At 55.0% G+C, this 23,520-nt stretch overlaps 1 protein-coding gene across 1 annotated transcript; it reads left to right on the top strand.

The window, feature by feature from the left end:
- The first annotated feature begins 1,138 nt into the window (after positions 1-1,138).
- Positions 1,139-22,069, top strand: HRNR (hornerin). The gene is made up of 11 exons (XM_076010409.1): positions 1,139-1,276; positions 2,948-3,285; positions 4,546-5,384; positions 5,445-5,960; positions 6,039-7,307; positions 7,386-7,569; positions 7,741-8,654; positions 8,733-10,001; positions 10,080-12,695; positions 12,774-13,085; positions 13,206-22,069. Exons 1-11 carry the CDS (start codon positions 1,139-1,141, stop codon positions 22,067-22,069), a joined length of 17,259 nt encoding a protein of 5,752 aa, XP_075866524.1.
- The last annotated feature ends 1,451 nt before the right edge of the window (positions 22,070-23,520 follow it).

Below are 23,520 nucleotides of genomic sequence, written 5' to 3'. Positions count from 1 at the left end.
AGAGCAGCTCCTCCCTAAGATGGACTATTATTCCCTCTATAAAAAGGCCACTAGTCCCAACTACCAGCACCCTGTAAGCTGCTTCAGTCTCCATCCTACTTGTTCCTCTGGTGAACTAGGTAAGTGAGCAGTTCAGCTCCGCTCATGAGTTAAACTTAGCGCCATAAATTATGAAAGTCCAGGATGTGCTCTACAGCAAAGAGGCACTGGATACCAGGCTTCTTTTTAGTCTACTCTGGAGAATTCTGGTATAAGTTTAATTGTATTGAAAAATAAAATGAAGCAATGACTGGGACTATATATATAGTTATTATACATATATTAATAATAATATATAAAATAATATAATAATAATATTAATAATAATTAATAATAATAAAATATAATGATATATAATATATAATATAATATATATAATATATATATTATCTCCTTTATTTGGGGTCATTTCCTTAAGATCATGGGGAATCTAATTATCCATAGGCAGGTTGCCTTCTTTACTGCTGAGCTTTTTCTCTGTTATATAACTAGCAAGGCCTGAGGGTCAGTTCCTGCTTGGATAATGAAACCAGAAGCTAAATCTGATAGCAGTTGTCCCCAGCTTCATACCACCTAGGCCTATTATTGGTGTTGTTCCCTGTGTCTAATTTCTCTGACCTAGAAGTCTTGAGGTTCCAGTTTAGCCATTGATGCTCCTTATGTGGAGTCAGGCATGCCATTTAGGTAATGAGCTTGGTCCCCACAGTGTAATGGTTGGGACCTAGAGAGAAACAGGAAACAAATGGATTGGCACACTTAGGACTTCTATAGGTCCAGAACAAAGCTCGTAAGATTATCCCCAGGAGAAGCAGAGAGCCCTAAACAGAAAGTCATTGGTCCTACATTCATTGAGGAATAGAAATGACATATATGGATTCTGTTCCTAATTTCATCACTCTCTTACTACATGGCTTGAACAAGTCATTCAACTCTGGATTGGTTCTTGATTACAAGAGAATGAATTTAATCATGCCTGACTAATTCTGAACAATTATTATAAATAATTGGACCTGGTTATGTGTTTAAGCAAGCAAAAGGAATAATAAGAGGTGGGTCTCTCTCTTTTCCCCCTGTAGGTTAACTTAAACTTACAAAAAAGATGCCTCAACTCCTACAAAGCATCATAACTGTCAACGATGTTTTCTACCAATATGCCATCCAGCATAGGGAGTGTGATATGTTGAACAACGCAGAGCTAAAAGAACTTTTGGACAATGAGTTTCATCAACTTCTAAAGGTAAGAACTCCATGCCAGAACTTAATTTGGTAGCAATTCTCTTCTTCACCTTCCTACCTCTTTGTTTACATATGTCAAACATCCTAGGGGAATCTCCCTACTTGGTGATAGAGAATGGGGTTTGGGAAAGGTTTGAGATAAGGTCCAAAAGTTGAGCCATAATGCTTTCCATAACATAACCAAGGGAGGTGATCCTACTAAACAACAGACAAAACCCATAGATTAAATAATGTCCTATCTATGTGAGTAATTCTTATGGAACAGAAAATGAGATGGTCCTCACAAAAACTGCAAAGTAGATGAAATTAATTTTCTTTCCTTTCTTTCTCTTTCTTCAGTCTAAAATGTCTTGACCATTGCCCATTTCTAAGATTCTATAAAGGCCTCTGAGTTCAGGAAATTAGCACTTACCCTAAATCACCTTAACATTGTCAGTTCTAGAAATAAATTGGGACGTTAGATTAGATGCTTCAGCTTCAATTCCCAAAATTCAACTGCCTACTAAATATTGTTATTTGGATTTCTAAGGATGTCTTAAATTTGGTGTGTCAGATATGAATCTCATCATTTTCCCCTCTAAATTCATTCTTTCTTCATTTTGCCCAAGGCAGAAACCTTGTACCATTCTTGATTTTCTCCCTCTCAGCAGGCGCCACCATTTCCAATCTCTGTCTAACTCATCAATAGTTTCTCATAATAGCCCGTTTTTCTTCATCACTATTGTTAGTCCTCTGGTTCAGGCTATCTCCTACTTCTAATGTCAGCATTAGATGAAAATCTAATTACTTCACTCCTCATCTCAAAATCCTTCAACAGCTCCCAAATGCTCTTAAAATACAAAGTTCCTTTACATGACTTAAAAGTCATAATCGAGTTCCTATATATCTCTCTAGCTACACTTCTTGATTCCTCAAACACTAAATCTAGCAATCCTGACTTTCTTTCAGTTCCCTGAATGTTCTATGCTTTCTCTCACCTCTAGCCCTTGATTCATATCATTCCCTCTGCCTGGAATAATCTTTTGCTCCTTCTCCTTCGCTTCTCACCCCTTCATTTGGCTAATTCTAACCCACCCTTCAAAAGGCATCACCTCCTCTCATTAACAATTCTTGGACCCCACAAGAGTTCCTCTCTGATGTACTCTCACAGAAACCTTATCAAAATAAATCATAATTTTAAGTTTATATATATGATCCACTAAACTTTAAATTTTCATTTTTTCAAGAACTAATCTTATTCACTGTTTATACTCTCATATAACAGAGTAGGCAGACAGTAACATAATAAATCTTTGTGGAATGAGTAAATTAATTACCTTATTTACAAAACTGGACAAATAAAGTCATATAAAATTAATGTAGATATCCAAAATTAGTATTTATAAATTAGCTAATAATTCATATTTGACCCATTTTTTACCAGAAACAATCACTCCTCTTGTTCCCTTTCATCTTCCAGTTGCATCCCCTTCCTGCTATTTCTTACATTATTCATCACATATTCCTTTCTCTTTTTATGTTCAGTATAGTGCAATCCAGTCTAAACAACTATGTAGTTGAGCTCCACATAAATAAGCCGAACATTCACATTTCCACAGCTTTCCTTCAATTGGTTAGCTGGGTATATGGTCCATACTAACAGAGCTACTCTTTGTACCTTTTTCCTATACAGAATTCAGATGATCGAGACACTGTGGATATCATCATGCAAAGTCTGGATAGAGACCACAACAAGAAAGTGGATTTTACTGAGTATCTTCTGATGATATTCAAGCTGGCTCAGACTTGTAATAAAATCATTGGCAAAGATTACTGCCAAGCTTCAGGGTCAAAGCAGAAAGATCACAGTCACCAGCACCAAGAGGAACAAAGTGAAACAGAAGAGGAGGAAAAAGGGCAAGGATCCTCTTCCAGTCATTCAAGTTGGAGTACAGGAGAGAATGAAGCCTACTCTGGGGACTCCAGAGGAAGCATTAAACACAGGCCTAAAAGACTGCATCATCAAGGAGAATTATCGAGTTCTGGGCACAGGCAAAGCTCAGGGGAAAGAACAAAGTCAACTTTAACCCATCTCAAGGGTAGTAAGAAAAACAAACATGATTCTCACCAGCAAGAAAGGTCTGGCAAAGAAGAACATGGTTATGATCATTCAAATAATTACAGAGAAAGATCATACTCAGAAAATTGGTCAGATGGTTGTGGAGAACAAGTGGACATAAGCCACTCAGAGGATCAGTCTTTCCGTTCTGACCAATACTGGCCTGACACAAATGAATCCTTAGCTAATAGACGACATAAGAAGAAATCATACCAGTACCCTACTAAGCAGCATCATATATTCAACTCTAGGAGTTATGGAGGAGAAGAACACTGCTCAAATTCCAAGGAACTCAGTGGCTCTGCTCATAAGTCTGACTCAGGTCAGCCCTCTCAAAAGAGAGGGTATGAACCAAATGTTAGAACTCAATCAGAAAACTATGAAGAAGTATATTATTCTAGTTCAAGTGACTCCTCCAATTACGGAAAACATAGGGCAAATACAGACCACTCCTATCATCAAAAGCCACATAGATCCAGCTCAAGGGGTCAGACAGGGAGTTGGGAAAAAGAACAACATGTCTCTGGCTCAAGCAGATCCTCACATTTACAACAATATGGGTCGTGTTTGCCTAAGTCATCACAACAGAGAAAACAAGAACCCAGCACTACTCATTCTTACAGACACAGGCAACAAAGATCCAGCCCAAGGAGACAACCAAGATATAATCGAGGACAAAAACATGATTATGAACAAAAATGGTACTCAAGTGATGAAGACTATGGGTCTGAATCAGGCCAGGACACAAGAAATGTCAAAAAACAATCAAATTCCTATCCATCATCTACCAACAGAAAAAATACCAGGAGTTCTACTCATCATTCAGAAAGTCAGGAAGAAACTGAATTACAGCAATTCTCAAACTATGGACGGGATGAACCTGATACAAATATAAATACTAATGAAGACGAGCATTATTCAAAAACAGGACAGTCATCAAACTGTGGTAAATATACATTAGGCTCAAGACACTCCTCCACAACTAAAAACCACAATGCCTCTTCTGAAAAACCCTCTCGCCATGAAACACAAAAATCTGGGTCAAGCAAATCTAAAACACGCAAGAGGTCTGGATCTTCTTCCACTCAGTCTTCTACATACGATCACAGTGAGTCTGCCTCACATAACCATTCCAGCCACACACAAAATAACTCTGGTTCAAGCAAAACCACTGCCCATGGCCAACATGAGTCTGCCTCAGAAGAGTCTTCTGGCTCAAGTCACCATGAATCTACCCAACAACGATCCTCCAGCCATGGTCAGTGTGGGTCTACTTCACGACAGTCCTCAAGCAGTGCCCAGCATGCATCTAGCTCAGGTCATTCTTCCAGCTCTGGTGAGCATGGCTCCGGCTCAAGCAAGTCTTCTGGCTATGACCAACACGGGTTTAGGTCAGGCCAGTCTACTGGACACTGCCGACACGAGTCTGGTTCAGGTCAGTCCTCCAGCTATGGCCAGCATGGGTCCACCTCAGGTCATTCTTCTGGCTTTGGCCAGCATGAGTCTGGCTCCGAGGAGTCTTCCGGCTCCAGTCACCATCAGTCTGGCAGAGGCCAATCCTCTAGCTCCGGTCAACATGGTTCTACATCAGGACAGTCATCCAGAGGTGGCCAACACGGATCCAGCTCTAGTCAGTCTTCCGGCTCCGGGCAGCACGGTGCTGCTGGTTGCAGTCAGTCTTCCGGCTCCGGCAGACACGGCTCTGGGACAGGACAGTCCACTGGCCGCGGCCGACATGGCTCTGGCTCAGGTCAGTCTTCCGGCTATGGTCAGCATGAGTCCGGCTCAGGGCAGTCTTCTTCGGGCTATGGCCAACATGGGTCCGGGTCAGGCCAGTCTTCTAGCCGCGGCCGACATGGGTCCGGTTCAGGTCAGTCTTCCAGCTACGGGCAGGGTCAGTCCGGCTCAGGCTCAGGTCACTCTTCCGGCCACGGGCAACAGGGCTCTGGCTCAGGCCAGTCTTCCGGTTTTGGCCAACATGAGTCTGGCTCACAGGAGTCCTCCGGCTTAGGTCACCGTGGATCTGGCCAACACCGATCCTCCAGCCATGGTCGACATGGGTCTACGTCAGGCCAGTCCTCAAGCCGCGGCCAGCATGCCTCTAGCTCAGGTCATTCCTCCAGCTCTGGTCAGCATGGCTCCGGCTCAAGTCAGTCCTCTAGCTATGGCCAACACGGGTCTACGTCAGGCCAGTCTACTAGCCGCGGCCGACATGGCTCTGGCTCAGGTCAGTCTTCCAGCTATGGTCAGCATGAGTCCGGCTCAGGGCAGTCTTCTTCGGGCTATGGCCAACATGGGTCCGGGTCAGGCCAGTCTTCTAGCCGCGGCCGACATGGGTCCGGTTCAGGTCAGTCTTCCAGCTACGGGCAGGGTCAGTCCGGCTCAGGCTCAGGTCACTCTTCCGGCCACGGGCAACAGGGCTCTGGCTCAGGCCAGTCTTCCGGCTTTGGCCAACATGAGTCTGGCTCAGAAGAGTCCTCTGGCTCCAGTCACCATGAATCTAGCCAACACCGATCCTCCAGCCATGGTCAGCGTGGGTCTACCTCACGACAGTCCTCAAGCAGTGGCCAGCACGCATCTAGCTCAGGTCATTCTTCCAGCTCTGGTCAGCATGGCTCCGGCTCAAGCAAGTCTTCTGGCCGCGGCCGACACGGGTCTGGGTCAGGTCAGTCCTCCAGCTGTGGTCAGCATGAGTCGGGCTCAAGTCAGTCTTCGGGCCATGGCCGACACGGTTCTGGGTCAGGCCAGTCCACTAGCCGCGGCCGACATGGGTCAGGGTCAGGTCAGTCTTCCAGCTATGGCCAGCATGGGTCGGCCTCAGGCCAGTCTTCTGGCTTTGGCCAGCATGAGTCTGGCTCCGAGGAGTCTTCCGGCTCCAGTCACCATCAGTCTGGCAGAGGCCAATCCGCTAGCTCCGGTCAACATGGTTCTACATCAGGGCAGTCATCCAGAGGTGGCCAACACGGATCCAGCTCTAGTCAGTCTTCCGGCTCCGGGCAGCACGGTGCTGCTGGTTGCAGTCAGTCTTCCGGCTCCGGCAGACACGGCTCTGGGACAGGACAGTCCACTGGCCGCGGCCGACATGGCTCTGGCTCAGGTCAGTCTTCCGGCTATGGTCAGCATGAGTCCGGCTCAGGGCAGTCTTCTTCGGGCTATGGCCAACATGGGTCCGGGTCAGGCCAGTCTTCTAGCCGCGGCCGACATGGGTCCGGTTCAGGTCAGTCTTCCAGCTACGGGCAGGGTCAGTCCGGCTCAGGCTCAGGTCACTCTTCCGGCCACGGGCAACAGGGCTCTGGCTCAGGCCAGTCTTCCGGCTTTGGCCAACATGAGTCTGGCTCACAGGAGTCCTCCGGCTTAGGTCACCGTGGATCTGGCCAACACCGATCCTCCAGCCATGGTCGACATGGGTCTACGTCAGGCCAGTCCTCAAGCCGCGGCCAGCATGCCTCTAGCTCAGGTCATTCCTCCAGCTCTGGTCAGCATGGCTCCGGCTCAAGTCAGTCCTCTAGCTATGGCCAACACGGGTCTACGTCAGGCCAGTCTACTAGCCGCGGCCGACATGGCTCTGGCTCAGGTCAGTCTTCCAGCTATGGTCAGCATGAGTCCGGCTCAGGGCAGTCTTCTTCGGGCTATGGCCAACATGGGTCCGGGTCAGGCCAGTCTTCTAGCCGCGGCCGACATGGGTCCGGTTCAGGTCAGTCTTCCAGCTACGGGCAGGGTCAGTCCGGCTCAGGCTCAGGTCACTCTTCCGGCCACGGGCAACAGGGCTCTGGCTCAGGCCAGTCTTCCGGCTTTGGCCAACATGAGTCTGGCTCAGAAGAGTCCTCTGGCTCCAGTCACCATGAATCTAGCCAACACCGATCCTCCAGCCATGGTCAGCGTGGGTCTACCTCACGACAGTCCTCAAGCAGTGGCCAGCACGCATCTAGCTCAGGTCATTCTTCCAGCTCTGGTCAGCATGGCTCCGGCTCAAGCAAGTCTTCTGGCCGCGGCCGACACGGGTCTGGGTCAGGTCAGTCCTCCAGCTATGGTCAGCATGAGTCGGGCTCAAGTCAGTCTTCGGGCCATGGCCGACACGGTTCTGGGTCAGGCCAGTCCACTAGCCGCGGCCGACATGGGTCAGGGTCAGGTCAGTCTTCCAGCTATGGCCAGCATGGGTCGGCCTCAGGCCAGTCTTCTGGCTTTGGCCAGCATGAGTCTGGCTCCGAGGAGTCTTCCGGCTCCAGTCACCATCAGTCTGGCAGAGGCCAATCCGCTAGCTCCGGTCAACATGGTTCTACATCAGGGCAGTCATCCAGAGGTGGCCAACACGGATCCAGCTCTAGTCAGTCTTCCGGCTCCGGGCAGCACGGTGCTGCTGGTTGCAGTCAGTCTTCCGGCTCCGGCAGACACGGCTCTGGGACAGGACAGTCCACTGGCCGCGGCCGACATGGCTCTGGCTCAGGTCAGTCTTCCGGCTATGGTCAGCATGAGTCCGGCTCAGGGCAGTCTTCTTCGGGCTATGGCCAACATGGGTCCGGGTCAGGCCAGTCTTCTAGCCGCGGCCGACATGGGTCCGGTTCAGGTCAGTCTTCCAGCTACGGGCAGGGTCAGTCCGGCTCAGGCTCAGGTCACTCTTCCGGCCACGGGCAACAGGGCTCTGGCTCAGGCCAGTCTTCCGGCTTTGGCCAACATGAGTCTGGCTCACAGGAGTCCTCCGGCTTAGGTCACCGTGGATCTGGCCAACACCGATCCTCCAGCCATGGTCGACATGGGTCTACGTCAGGCCAGTCCTCAAGCCGCGGCCAGCATGCCTCTAGCTCAGGTCATTCCTCCAGCTCTGGTCAGCATGGCTCCGGCTCAAGTCAGTCCTCTAGCTATGGCCAACACGGGTCTACGTCAGGCCAGTCTACTAGCCGCGGCCGACATGGCTCTGGCTCAGGTCAGTCTTCCAGCTATGGTCAGCATGAGTCCGGCTCAGGGCAGTCTTCTTCGGGCTATGGCCAACATGGGTCCGGGTCAGGCCAGTCTTCTAGCCGCGGCCGACATGGGTCCGGTTCAGGTCAGTCTTCCAGCTACGGGCAGGGTCAGTCCGGCTCAGGCTCAGGTCACTCTTCCGGCCACGGGCAACAGGGCTCTGGCTCAGGCCAGTCTTCCGGCTTTGGCCAACATGAGTCTGGCTCAGAAGAGTCCTCTGGCTCCAGTCACCATGAATCTAGCCAACACCGATCCTCCAGCCATGGTCAGCGTGGGTCTACCTCACGACAGTCCTCAAGCAGTGGCCAGCACGCATCTAGCTCAGGTCATTCTTCCAGCTCTGGTCAGCATGGCTCCGGCTCAAGCAAGTCTTCTGGCCGCGGCCGACACGGGTCTGGGTCAGGTCAGTCCTCCAGCTATGGTCAGCATGAGTCGGGCTCAAGTCAGTCTTCGGGCCATGGCCGACACGGTTCTGGGTCAGGCCAGTCCACTAGCCGCGGCCGACATGGGTCAGGGTCAGGTCAGTCTTCCAGCTATGGCCAGCATGGGTCGGCCTCAGGCCAGTCTTCTGGCTTTGGCCAGCATGAGTCTGGCTCCGAGGAGTCTTCCGGCTCCAGTCACCATCAGTCTGGCAGAGGCCAATCCGCTAGCTCCGGTCAACATGGTTCTACATCAGGGCAGTCATCCAGAGGTGGCCAACACGGATCCAGCTCTAGTCAGTCTTCCGGCTCCGGGCAGCACGGTGCTGCTGGTTGCAGTCAGTCTTCCGGCTCCGGCAGACACGGCTCTGGGACAGGACAGTCCACTGGCCGCGGCCGACATGGCTCTGGCTCAGGTCAGTCTTCCGGCTATGGTCAGCATGAGTCCGGCTCAGGGCAGTCTTCTTCGGGCTATGGCCAACATGGGTCCGGGTCAGGCCAGTCTTCTAGCCGCGGCCGACATGGGTCCGGTTCAGGTCAGTCTTCCAGCTACGGGCAGGGTCAGTCCGGCTCAGGCTCAGGTCACTCTTCCGGCCACGGGCAACAGGGCTCTGGCTCAGGCCAGTCTTCCGGCTTTGGCCAACATGAGTCTGGCTCACAGGAGTCCTCCGGCTTAGGTCACCGTGGATCTGGCCAACACCGATCCTCCAGCCATGGTCGACATGGGTCTACGTCAGGCCAGTCCTCAAGCCGCGGCCAGCATGCCTCTAGCTCAGGTCATTCCTCCAGCTCTGGTCAGCATGGCTCCGGCTCAAGTCAGTCCTCTAGCTATGGCCAACACGGGTCTACGTCAGGCCAGTCTACTAGCCGCGGCCGACATGGCTCTGGCTCAGGTCAGTCTTCCAGCTATGGTCAGCATGAGTCCGGCTCAGGGCAGTCTTCTTCGGGCTATGGCCAACATGGGTCCGGGTCAGGCCAGTCTTCTAGCCGCGGCCGACATGGGTCCGGTTCAGGTCAGTCTTCCAGCTACGGGCAGGGTCAGTCCGGCTCAGGCTCAGGTCACTCTTCCGGCCACGGGCAACAGGGCTCTGGCTCAGGCCAGTCTTCCGGCTTTGGCCAACATGAGTCTGGCTCAGAAGAGTCCTCTGGCTCCAGTCACCATGAATCTAGCCAACACCGATCCTCCAGCCATGGTCAGCGTGGGTCTACCTCACGACAGTCCTCAAGCAGTGGCCAGCACGCATCTAGCTCAGGTCATTCTTCCAGCTCTGGTCAGCATGGCTCCGGCTCAAGCAAGTCTTCTGGCCGCGGCCGACACGGGTCTGGGTCAGGTCAGTCCTCCAGCTATGGTCAGCATGAGTCGGGCTCAAGTCAGTCTTCGGGCCATGGCCGACACGGTTCTGGGTCAGGCCAGTCCACTAGCCGCGGCCGACATGGGTCAGGGTCAGGTCAGTCTTCCAGCTATGGCCAGCATGGGTCGGCCTCAGGCCAGTCTTCTGGCTTTGGCCAGCATGAGTCTGGCTCCGAGGAGTCTTCCGGCTCCAGTCACCATCAGTCTGGCAGAGGCCAATCCGCTAGCTCCGGTCAACATGGTTCTACATCAGGGCAGTCATCCAGAGGTGGCCAACACGGATCCAGCTCTAGTCAGTCTTCCGGCTCCGGGCAGCACGGTGCTGCTGGTTGCAGTCAGTCTTCCGGCTCCGGCAGACACGGCTCTGGGACAGGACAGTCCACTGGCCGCGGCCGACATGGCTCTGGCTCAGGTCAGTCTTCCGGCTATGGTCAGCATGAGTCCGGCTCAGGGCAGTCTTCTTCGGGCTATGGCCAACATGGGTCCGGGTCAGGCCAGTCTTCTAGCCGCGGCCGACATGGGTCCGGTTCAGGTCAGTCTTCCAGCTACGGGCAGGGTCAGTCCGGCTCAGGCTCAGGTCACTCTTCCGGCCACGGGCAACAGGGCTCTGGCTCAGGCCAGTCTTCCGGCTTTGGCCAACATGAGTCTGGCTCACAGGAGTCCTCCGGCTTAGGTCACCGTGGATCTGGCCAACACCGATCCTCCAGCCATGGTCGACATGGGTCTACGTCAGGCCAGTCCTCAAGCCGCGGCCAGCATGCCTCTAGCTCAGGTCATTCCTCCAGCTCTGGTCAGCATGGCTCCGGCTCAAGTCAGTCCTCTAGCTATGGCCAACACGGGTCTACGTCAGGCCAGTCTACTAGCCGCGGCCGACATGGCTCTGGCTCAGGTCAGTCTTCCAGCTATGGTCAGCATGAGTCCGGCTCAGGGCAGTCTTCTTCGGGCTATGGCCAACATGGGTCCGGGTCAGGCCAGTCTTCTAGCCGCGGCCGACATGGGTCCGGTTCAGGTCAGTCTTCCAGCTACGGGCAGGGTCAGTCCGGCTCAGGCTCAGGTCACTCTTCCGGCCACGGGCAACAGGGCTCTGGCTCAGGCCAGTCTTCCGGCTTTGGCCAACATGAGTCTGGCTCAGAAGAGTCCTCTGGCTCCAGTCACCATGAATCTAGCCAACACCGATCCTCCAGCCATGGTCAGCGTGGGTCTACCTCACGACAGTCCTCAAGCAGTGGCCAGCACGCATCTAGCTCAGGTCATTCTTCCAGCTCTGGTCAGCATGGCTCCGGCTCAAGCAAGTCTTCTGGCCGCGGCCGACACGGGTCTGGGTCAGGTCAGTCCTCCAGCTATGGTCAGCATGAGTCGGGCTCAAGTCAGTCTTCGGGCCATGGCCGACACGGTTCTGGGTCAGGCCAGTCCACTAGCCGCGGCCGACATGGGTCAGGGTCAGGTCAGTCTTCCAGCTATGGCCAGCATGGGTCGGCCTCAGGCCAGTCTTCTGGCTTTGGCCAGCATGAGTCTGGCTCCGAGGAGTCTTCCGGCTCCAGTCACCATCAGTCTGGCAGAGGCCAATCCGCTAGCTCCGGTCAACATGGTTCTACATCAGGGCAGTCATCCAGAGGTGGCCAACACGGATCCAGCTCTAGTCAGTCTTCCGGCTCCGGGCAGCACGGTGCTGCTGGTTGCAGTCAGTCTTCCGGCTCCGGCAGACACGGCTCTGGGACAGGACAGTCCACTGGCCGCGGCCGACATGGCTCTGGCTCAGGTCAGTCTTCCGGCTATGGTCAGCATGAGTCCGGCTCAGGGCAGTCTTCTTCGGGCTATGGCCAACATGGGTCCGGGTCAGGCCAGTCTTCTAGCCGCGGCCGACATGGGTCCGGTTCAGGTCAGTCTTCCAGCTACGGGCAGGGTCAGTCCGGCTCAGGCTCAGGTCACTCTTCCGGCCACGGGCAACAGGGCTCTGGCTCAGGCCAGTCTTCCGGCTTTGGCCAACATGAGTCTGGCTCACAGGAGTCCTCCGGCTTAGGTCACCGTGGATCTGGCCAACACCGATCCTCCAGCCATGGTCGACATGGGTCTACGTCAGGCCAGTCCTCAAGCCGCGGCCAGCATGCCTCTAGCTCAGGTCATTCCTCCAGCTCTGGTCAGCATGGCTCCGGCTCAAGTCAGTCCTCTAGCTATGGCCAACACGGGTCTACGTCAGGCCAGTCTACTAGCCGCGGCCGACATGGCTCTGGCTCAGGTCAGTCTTCCAGCTATGGTCAGCATGAGTCCGGCTCAGGGCAGTCTTCTTCGGGCTATGGCCAACATGGGTCCGGGTCAGGCCAGTCTTCTAGCCGCGGCCGACATGGGTCCGGTTCAGGTCAGTCTTCCAGCTACGGGCAGGGTCAGTCCGGCTCAGGCTCAGGTCACTCTTCCGGCCACGGGCAACAGGGCTCTGGCTCAGGCCAGTCTTCCGGCTTTGGCCAACATGAGTCTGGCTCAGAAGAGTCCTCTGGCTCCAGTCACCATGAATCTAGCCAACACCGATCCTCCAGCCATGGTCAGCGTGGGTCTACCTCACGACAGTCCTCAAGCAGTGGCCAGCACGCATCTAGCTCAGGTCATTCTTCCAGCTCTGGTCAGCATGGCTCCGGCTCAAGCAAGTCTTCTGGCCGCGGCCGACACGGGTCTGGGTCAGGTCAGTCCTCCAGCTATGGTCAGCATGAGTCGGGCTCAAGTCAGTCTTCGGGCCATGGCCGACACGGTTCTGGGTCAGGCCAGTCCACTAGCCGCGGCCGACATGGGTCAGGGTCAGGTCAGTCTTCCAGCTATGGCCAGCATGGGTCGGCCTCAGGCCAGTCTTCTGGCTTTGGCCAGCATGAGTCTGGCTCCGAGGAGTCTTCCGGCTCCAGTCACCATCAGTCTGGCAGAGGCCAATCCGCTAGCTCCGGTCAACATGGTTCTACATCAGGGCAGTCATCCAGAGGTGGCCAACACGGATCCAGCTCTAGTCAGTCTTCCGGCTCCGGGCAGCACGGTGCTGCTGGTTGCAGTCAGTCTTCCGGCTCCGGCAGACACGGCTCTGGGACAGGACAGTCCACTGGCCGCGGCCGACATGGCTCTGGCTCAGGTCAGTCTTCCGGCTATGGTCAGCATGAGTCCGGCTCAGGGCAGTCTTCTTCGGGCTATGGCCAACATGGGTCCGGGTCAGGCCAGTCTTCTAGCCGCGGCCGACATGGGTCCGGTTCAGGTCAGTCTTCCAGCTACGGGCAGGGTCAGTCCGGCTCAGGCTCAGGTCACTCTTCCGGCCACGGGCAACAGGGCTCTGGCTCAGGCCAGTCTTCCGGCTTTGGCCAACATGAGTCTGGCTCACAGGAGTCCTCCGGCTTAGGTCACCGTGGATCTGGCCAACACCGATCCTCCAGCCATGGTCGACATGGGTCTACGTCAGGCCAGTCCTCAAGCCGCGGCCAGCATGCCTCTAGCTCAGGTCATTCCTCCAGCTCTGGTCAGCATGGCTCCGGCTCAAGTCAGTCCTCTAGCTATGGCCAACACGGGTCTACGTCAGGCCAGTCTACTAGCCGCGGCCGACATGGCTCTGGCTCAGGTCAGTCTTCCAGCTATGGTCAGCATGAGTCCGGCTCAGGGCAGTCTTCTTCGGGCTATGGCCAACATGGGTCCGGGTCAGGCCAGTCTTCTAGCCGCGGCCGACATGGGTCCGGTTCAGGTCAGTCTTCCAGCTACGGGCAGGGTCAGTCCGGCTCAGGCTCAGGTCACTCTTCCGGCCACGGGCAACAGGGCTCTGGCTCAGGCCAGTCTTCCGGCTTTGGCCAACATGAGTCTGGCTCAGAAGAGTCCTCTGGCTCCAGTCACCATGAATCTAGCCAACACCGATCCTCCAGCCATGGTCAGCGTGGGTCTACCTCACGACAGTCCTCAAGCAGTGGCCAGCACGCATCTAGCTCAGGTCATTCTTCCAGCTCTGGTCAGCATGGCTCCGGCTCAAGCAAGTCTTCTGGCCGCGGCCGACACGGGTCTGGGTCAGGTCAGTCCTCCAGCTATGGTCAGCATGAGTCGGGCTCAAGTCAGTCTTCGGGCCATGGCCGACACGGTTCTGGGTCAGGCCAGTCCACTAGCCGCGGCCGACATGGGTCAGGGTCAGGTCAGTCTTCCAGCTATGGCCAGCATGGGTCGGCCTCAGGCCAGTCTTCTGGCTTTGGCCAGCATGAGTCTGGCTCCGAGGAGTCTTCCGGCTCCAGTCACCATCAGTCTGGCAGAGGCCAATCCGCTAGCTCCGGTCAACATGGTTCTACATCAGGGCAGTCATCCAGAGGTGGCCAACACGGATCCAGCTCTAGTCAGTCTTCCGGCTCCGGGCAGCACGGTGCTGCTGGTTGCAGTCAGTCTTCCGGCTCCGGCAGACACGGCTCTGGGACAGGACAGTCCACTGGCCGCGGCCGACATGGCTCTGGCTCAGGTCAGTCTTCCGGCTATGGTCAGCATGAGTCCGGCTCAGGGCAGTCTTCTTCGGGCTATGGCCAACATGGGTCCGGGTCAGGCCAGTCTTCTAGCCGCGGCCGACATGGGTCCGGTTCAGGTCAGTCTTCCAGCTACGGGCAGGGTCAGTCCGGCTCAGGCTCAGGTCACTCTTCCGGCCACGGGCAACAGGGCTCTGGCTCAGGCCAGTCTTCCGGCTTTGGCCAACATGAGTCTGGCTCACAGGAGTCCTCCGGCTTAGGTCACCGTGGATCTGGCCAACACCGATCCTCCAGCCATGGTCGACATGGGTCTACGTCAGGCCAGTCCTCAAGCCGCGGCCAGCATGCCTCTAGCTCAGGTCATTCCTCCAGCTCTGGTCAGCATGGCTCCGGCTCAAGTCAGTCCTCTAGCTATGGCCAACACGGGTCTACGTCAGGCCAGTCTACTAGCCGCGGCCGACATGGCTCTGGCTCAGGTCAGTCTTCCAGCTATGGTCAGCATGAGTCCGGCTCAGGGCAGTCTTCTTCGGGCTATGGCCAACATGGGTCCGGGTCAGGCCAGTCTTCTAGCCGCGGCCGACATGGGTCCGGTTCAGGTCAGTCTTCCAGCTACGGGCAGGGTCAGTCCGGCTCAGGCTCAGGTCACTCTTCCGGCCACGGGCAACAGGGCTCTGGCTCAGGCCAGTCTTCCGGCTTTGGCCAACATGAGTCTGGCTCAGAAGAGTCCTCTGGCTCCAGTCACCATGAATCTAGCCAACACCGATCCTCCAGCCATGGTCAGCGTGGGTCTACCTCACGACAGTCCTCAAGCAGTGGCCAGCACGCATCTAGCTCAGGTCATTCTTCCAGCTCTGGTCAGCATGGCTCCGGCTCAAGCAAGTCTTCTGGCCGCGGCCGACACGGGTCTGGGTCAGGTCAGTCCTCCAGCTATGGTCAGCATGAGTCGGGCTCAAGTCAGTCTTCGGGCCATGGCCGACACGGTTCTGGGTCAGGCCAGTCCACTAGCCGCGGCCGACATGGCTCTGGCTCAGGTCAGTCTTCCGGCTATGGTCAGCATGAGTCCGGCTCAGGGCAGTCTTCTTCGGGCTATGGCCAACATGGGTCCGGGTCAGGCCAGTCTTCTAGCCGCGGCCGACATGGGTCCGGTTCAGGTCAGTCTTCCAGCTACGGGCAGGGTCAGTCCGGCTCAGGCTCAGGTCACTCTTCCGGCCACGGGCAACAGGGCTCTGGCTCAGGCCAGTCTTCCGGCTTTGGCCAACATGAGTCTGGCTCAGAAGAGTCCTCTGGCTCCAGTCACCATGAATCTAGCCAACACCGATCCTCCAGCCATGGTCAGCGTGGGTCTACCTCACGACAGTCCTCAAGCAGTGGCCAGCACGCATCTAGCTCAGGTCATTCTTCCAGCTCTGGTCAGCATGGCTCCGGCTCAAGCAAGTCTTCTGGCCGCGGCCGACACGGGTCTGGGTCAGGTCAGTCCTCCAGCTATGGTCAGCATGAGTCGGGCTCAAGTCAGTCTTCGGGCCATGGCCGACACGGTTCTGGGTCAGGCCAGTCCACTAGCCGCGGCCGACATGGGTCAGGGTCAGGTCAGTCTTCCAGCTATGGCCAGCATGGGTCGGCCTCAGGCCAGTCTTCTGGCTTTGGCCAGCATGAGTCTGGCTCCGAGGAGTCTTCCGGCTCCAGTCACCATCAGTCTGGCAGAGGCCAATCCGCTAGCTCCGGTCAACATGGTTCTACATCAGGGCAGTCATCCAGAGGTGGCCAACACGGATCCAGCTCTAGTCAGTCTTCCGGCTCCGGGCAGCACGGTGCTGCTGGTTGCAGTCAGTCTTCCGGCTCCGGCAGACACGGCTCTGGGACAGGACAGTCCACTGGCCGCGGCCGACATGGCTCTGGCTCAGGTCAGTCTTCCGGCTATGGTCAGCATGAGTCCGGCTCAGGGCAGTCTTCTTCGGGCTATGGCCAACATGGGTCCGGGTCAGGCCAGTCTTCTAGCCACGGCCGACATGGGTCCGGTTCAGGTCAGTCTTCCAGCTACGGGCAGGGTCAGTCCGGCTCAGGCTCAGGTCACTCTTCCGGCCACGGGCAACAGGGCTCTGGCTCAGGCCAGTCTTCCGGCTTTGGCCAACATGAGTCTGGCTCACAGGAGTCCTCCGGCTTAGGTCACCGTGGATCTGGCCAACACCGATCCTCCAGCCATGGTCGACATGGGTCTACGTCAGGCCAGTCCTCAAGCCGCGGCCAGCATGCCTCTAGCTCAGGTCATTCCTCCAGCTCTGGTCAGCATGGCTCCGGCTCAAGTCAGTCCTCTAGCTATGGCCAACACGGGTCTACGTCAGGCCAGTCTACTAGCCGCGGCCGACATGGCTCTGGCTCAGGTCAGTCTTCCAGCTATGGTCAGCATGAGTCCGGCTCAGGGCAGTCTTCTTCGGGCTATGGCCAACATGGGTCCGGGTCAGGCCAGTCTTCTAGCCGCGGCCGACATGGGTCCGGTTCAGGTCAGTCTTCCAGCTACGGGCAGGGTCAGTCCGGCTCAGGCTCAGGTCACTCTTCCGGCCACGGGCAACAGGGCTCTGGCTCAGGCCAGTCTTCCGGCTTTGGCCAACATGAGTCTGGCTCAGAAGAGTCCTCTGGCTCCAGTCACCATGAATCTAGCCAACACCGATCCTCCAGCCATGGTCAGCGTGGGTCTACCTCACGACAGTCCTCAAGCAGTGGCCAGCACGCATCTAGCTCAGGTCATTCTTCCAGCTCTGGTCAGCATGGCTCCGGCTCAAGCAAGTCTTCTGGCCGCGGCCGACACGGGTCTGGGTCAGGTCAGTCCTCCAGCTATGGTCAGCATGAGTCGGGCTCAAGTCAGTCTTCGGGCCATGGCCGACACGGTTCTGGGTCAGGCCAGTCCACTAGCCGCGGCCGACATGGGTCAGGGTCAGGTCAGTCTTCCAGCTATGGCCAGCATGGGTCGGCCTCAGGCCAGTCTTCTGGCTTTGGCCAGCATGAGTCTGGCTCCGAGGAGTCTTCCGGCTCCAGTCACCATCAGTCTGGCAGAGGCCAATCCGCTAGCTCCGGTCAACATGGTTCTACATCAGGGCAGTCATCCAGAGGTGGCCAACACGGATCCAGCTCTAGTCAGTCTTCCGGCTCCGGGCAGCACGGTGCTGCTGGTTGCAGTCAGTCTTCCGGCTCCGGCAGACACGGCTCTGGGACAGGACAGTCCACTGGCCGCGGCCGACATGGCTCTGGCTCAGGTCAGTCTTCCGGCTATGGTCAGCATGAGTCCGGCTCAGGGCAGTCTTCTTCGGGCTATGGCCAACATGGGTCCGGGTCAGGCCAGTCTTCTAGCCGCGGCCGACATGGGTCCGGTTCAGGTCAGTCTTCCAGCTACGGGCAGGGTCAGTCCGGCTCAGGCTCAGGTCACTCTTCCGGCCACGGGCAACAGGGCTCTGGCTCAGGCCAGTCTTCCGGCTTTGGCCAACATGAGTCTGGCTCACAGGAGTCCTCCGGCTTAGGTCACCGTGGATCTGGCCAACACCGATCCTCCAGCCATGGTCGACATGGGTCTACGTCAGGCCAGTCCTCAAGCCGCGGCCAGCATGCCTCTAGCTCAGGTCATTCCTCCAGCTCTGGTCAGCATGGCTCCGGCTCAAGTCAGTCCTCTAGCTATGGCCAACACGGGTCTACGTCAGGCCAGTCTACTAGCCGCGGCCGACATGGCTCTGGCTCAGGTCAGTCTTCCAGCTATGGTCAGCATGAGTCCGGCTCAGGGCAGTCTTCTTCGGGCTATGGCCAACATGGGTCCGGGTCAGGCCAGTCTTCTAGCCGCGGCCGACATGGGTCCGGTTCAGGTCAGTCTTCCAGCTACGGGCAGGGTCAGTCCGGCTCAGGCTCAGGTCACTCTTCCGGCCACGGGCAACAGGGCTCTGGCTCAGGCCAGTCTTCCGGCTTTGGCCAACATGAGTCTGGCTCAGAAGAGTCCTCTGGCTCCAGTCACCATGAATCTAGCCAACACCGATCCTCCAGCCATGGTCAGCGTGGGTCTACCTCACGACAGTCCTCAAGCAGTGGCCAGCACGCATCTAGCTCAGGTCATTCTTCCAGCTCTGGTCAGCATGGCTCCGGCTCAAGCAAGTCTTCTGGCCGCGGCCGACACGGGTCTGGGTCAGGTCAGTCCTCCAGCTATGGTCAGCATGAGTCGGGCTCAAGTCAGTCTTCGGGCCATGGCCGACACGGTTCTGGGTCAGGCCAGTCCACTAGCCGCGGCCGACATGGGTCAGGGTCAGGTCAGTCTTCCAGCTATGGCCAGCATGGGTCGGCCTCAGGCCAGTCTTCTGGCTTTGGCCAGCATGAGTCTGGCTCCGAGGAGTCTTCCGGCTCCAGTCACCATCAGTCTGGCAGAGGCCAATCCGCTAGCTCCGGTCAACATGGTTCTACATCAGGGCAGTCATCCAGAGGTGGCCAACACGGATCCAGCTCTAGTCAGTCTTCCGGCTCCGGGCAGCACGGTGCTGCTGGTTGCAGTCAGTCTTCCGGCTCCGGCAGACACGGCTCTGGGACAGGACAGTCCACTGGCCGCGGCCGACATGGCTCTGGCTCAGGTCAGTCTTCCGGCTATGGTCAGCATGAGTCCGGCTCAGGGCAGTCTTCTTCGGGCTATGGCCAACATGGGTCCGGGTCAGGCCAGTCTTCTAGCCGCGGCCGACATGGGTCCGGTTCAGGTCAGTCTTCCAGCTACGGGCAGGGTCAGTCCGGCTCAGGCTCAGGTCACTCTTCCGGCCACGGGCAACAGGGCTCTGGCTCAGGCCAGTCTTCCGGCTTTGGCCAACATGAGTCTGGCTCACAGGAGTCCTCCGGCTTAGGTCACCGTGGATCTGGCCAACACCGATCCTCCAGCCATGGTCGACATGGGTCTACGTCAGGCCAGTCCTCAAGCCGCGGCCAGCATGCCTCTAGCTCAGGTCATTCCTCCAGCTCTGGTCAGCATGGCTCCGGCTCAAGTCAGTCCTCTAGCTATGGCCAACACGGGTCTACGTCAGGCCAGTCTACTAGCCGCGGCCGACATGGCTCTGGCTCAGGTCAGTCTTCCAGCTATGGTCAGCATGAGTCCGGCTCAGGGCAGTCTTCTTCGGGCTATGGCCAACATGGGTCCGGGTCAGGCCAGTCTTCTAGCCGCGGCCGACATGGGTCCGGTTCAGGTCAGTCTTCCAGCTACGGGCAGGGTCAGTCCGGCTCAGGCTCAGGTCACTCTTCCGGCCACGGGCAACAGGGCTCTGGCTCAGGCCAGTCTTCCGGCTTTGGCCAACATGAGTCTGGCTCAGAAGAGTCCTCTGGCTCCAGTCACCATGAATCTAGCCAACACCGATCCTCCAGCCATGGTCAGCGTGGGTCTACCTCACGACAGTCCTCAAGCAGTGGCCAGCACGCATCTAGCTCAGGTCATTCTTCCAGCTCTGGTCAGCATGGCTCCGGCTCAAGCAAGTCTTCTGGCCGCGGCCGACACGGGTCTGGGTCAGGTCAGTCCTCCAGCTATGGTCAGCATGAGTCGGGCTCAAGTCAGTCTTCGGGCCATGGCCGACACGGTTCTGGGTCAGGCCAGTCCACTAGCCGCGGCCGACATGGCTCTGGCTCAGGTCAGTCTTCCGGCTATGGTCAGCATGAGTCCGGCTCAGGGCAGTCTTCTTCGGGCTATGGCCAACATGGGTCCGGGTCAGGCCAGTCTTCTAGCCGCGGCCGACATGGGTCCGGTTCAGGTCAGTCTTCCAGCTACGGGCAGGGTCAGTCCGGCTCAGGCTCAGGTCACTCTTCCGGCCACGGGCAACAGGGCTCTGGCTCAGGCCAGTCTTCCGGCTTTGGCCAACATGAGTCTGGCTCAGAAGAGTCCTCTGGCTCCAGTCACCATGAATCTAGCCAACACCGATCCTCCAGCCATGGTCAGCGTGGGTCTACCTCACGACAGTCCTCAAGCAGTGGCCAGCACGCATCTAGCTCAGGTCATTCTTCCAGCTCTGGTCAGCATGGCTCCGGCTCAAGCAAGTCTTCTGGCCGCGGCCGACACGGGTCTGGGTCAGGTCAGTCCTCCAGCTATGGTCAGCATGAGTCGGGCTCAAGTCAGTCTTCGGGCCATGGCCGACACGGTTCTGGGTCAGGCCAGTCCACTAGCCGCGGCCGACATGGGTCAGGGTCAGGTCAGTCTTCCAGCTATGGCCAGCATGGGTCGGCCTCAGGCCAGTCTTCTGGCTTTGGCCAGCATGAGTCTGGCTCCGAGGAGTCTTCCGGCTCCAGTCACCATCAGTCTGGCAGAGGCCAATCCGCTAGCTCCGGTCAACATGGTTCTACATCAGGGCAGTCATCCAGAGGTGGCCAACACGGATCCAGCTCTAGTCAGTCTTCCGGCTCCGGGCAGCACGGTGCTGCTGGTTGCAGTCAGTCTTCCGGCTCCGGCAGACACGGCTCTGGGACAGGACAGTCCACTGGCCGCGGCCGACATGGCTCTGGCTCAGGTCAGTCTTCCGGCTATGGTCAGCATGAGTCCGGCTCAGGGCAGTCTTCTTCGGGCTATGGCCAACATGGGTCCGGGTCAGGCCAGTCTTCTAGCCGCGGCCGACATGGGTCCGGTTCAGGTCAGTCTTCCAGCTACGGGCAGGGTCAGTCCGGCTCAGGCTCAGGTCACTCTTCCGGCCACGGGCAACAGGGCTCTGGCTCAGGCCAGTCTTCCGGCTTTGGCCAACATGAGTCTGGCTCACAGGAGTCCTCCGGCTTAGGTCACCGTGGATCTGGCCAACACCGATCCTCCAGCCATGGTCAGCGTGGGTCTGCCTCACGACAGTCCTCAAGCAGTGGCCAGCACGCATCTAGCTCAGGTCATTCCTCCAGCTCTGGTCAGCATGGCTCCGGCTCAAGCAAGTCTTCTGGCCGCGGCCGACATGGGTCTGGGTCAGGCCAGTCTACTGGCTGTAGCACCTATCAGTCTAATTCAGATCAGTCACCCGGGTATGGTCCATATGGGTCTTACTCTAGTCATTCTTATGGCCTTTACCATCCCCAGTCTGTATACGACCAGTCTACTGGATGCACCCGTTATAGTTCTGGCTCAGGCGATTATTCTAATTTTCATGAATTTGTGTCCCACTCTCGTCCTTTTCCTGGACATCATTGTTCCGTGTCTCATCCGTGTCTGACTCATGGGCAACGTGAATCAAAACGGAGCCGTAGAATTCAGTTTGAATCTGACTCTAGCCATTTACATTTTAGTCATGGGCAAAGAGGAAATAATAATAGACAAGTAGAATCCTCCTTTGATTCTGGTTTGGGACAGTTTAGACCCTCCCGTGACCTATCTGGATCCAGTACATCCAACAAATTAACAATTTGCACTACCGATAATAAACATGCTGGCAATTTTTATAAGACAGATGGAAGAGGTAACTATCAGAGTGGAAGTACAAGCTCCAGTTCCCATAGTCTCCATAGCAGTACTCCACTTTATGACTATATCCAAGAGCGGAAGTGCTATTTCTAGTTATCAATAATACATAGAAATGAATTTTTCTGAAGTAGCCATTTAGGAAGAAATTGTTGCTTACTGGAAATTCATAAGCAAATTGTTTTCTTATAGTATATCTACCTATTTCTTATCTTTTTCTTTTAATCCTGTAACTGTACTCTATTGCTTGTTATTGGGTTCTCTACACAAATGTATGGTATTCGGGCTACTTTGTCTGCAAATACTCAGTTCAATAAATGATTAGTGTGAGTTGTAAACTTGGAATCATAATGTAAAGCATTTAAATAGCTTGGGCTTTAGTTGAGTTGTGTTTTGGAGAGCTCATTATTCAATTATAAATGATATCAAAGCTGAACTTGCATTTCTAAAGAGCAAAATATTACAAATGCACTACCAGTCATTGAGCCACAGCTTTCTTTTACAGCACTGTGTCCCCTAAGTTTCTGTGTGTTTTATTTTAAATGGTGGCAGAAGGGAGAAGGCCCCAAGAGCAAAGAAGAAGTATTGGTGGATTCTTTGCTTGTCAAAACCACCCACCCCCTTTTCCTGGGTATATCTTTAATCAGTAAGCCGCCTAGTGGCATTAAAAGGTAATATCAGGTGCATGTCCCTAGCCGGTGAACAAAAGCATTAGTTGTTAAAGAGCAGATATAGATAGATCCCTTCAAGATTAACGCATTCAAATGTGGACTTTAACTTGGCTCTCAGCATGAAAAACCTTGCCCCTCACTTCCAAAAAAACTGCTCAATATTGGAAAATTTAAGAGGAGTTATAATAGAAATACAATAACTCCAATTTACTACTGTGGTTCATTGGCCTTTCTACCAAGAAAAATATCATCCATACCCAGATGGAAAGGAAGATTGTCTGTCACTGGTATATAGTTCCTTTGTTTGACTGTAACATCTTTGTTTCAAGACTTTGGATTCAAATGACTGGATTGCATTAAAATTGACAATAAATAAATGTTGATCAAATACTGAGGTTTGTCTCATCTCTGCTTCATTTCACTTCTCACATACAGGTGGTCAAACTAGAAACCAACCCAAATAGCTATTTCCCAAGGTCTTGTTCTTCACAAACAATGTATAATATAAAAGAGTTTTTAAAACTCAATAAGAAAAACAACTTGATTTTAAAATGGGTAAAATTCTTTAACATTGGTTTTGGCAATGATTTTGGATATGACACAAAAATCAGACAATAAAAGCAAAAATAAGTGTGACTATATCAAACTGAAAAGCTTTGCACAAAAAAGGAAACAATCAATAAAATGAACAGGCAACCTACAGAATGGGGGAAATATTTGCAAACCATATATTCAATAAGGGCTTAACATCGGAAATAAATAAGGAACTCAACTCAATAGGTAAAAATATTACCTGATTAAAAACAGGCAAAGCACCTGAATAGACATCTTCCCAAAGAAGATACACAAATAACCAACAGGTATATGAAAAGATGC

This window comes from Microcebus murinus, chromosome 2 (assembly GCF_040939455.1).
Source record: "Microcebus murinus isolate Inina chromosome 2, M.murinus_Inina_mat1.0, whole genome shotgun sequence".
Taxonomy (NCBI): domain Eukaryota; kingdom Metazoa; phylum Chordata; class Mammalia; order Primates; family Cheirogaleidae; genus Microcebus; species Microcebus murinus.
This window is presented reverse-complemented; position numbering and strand designations above follow the sequence as displayed.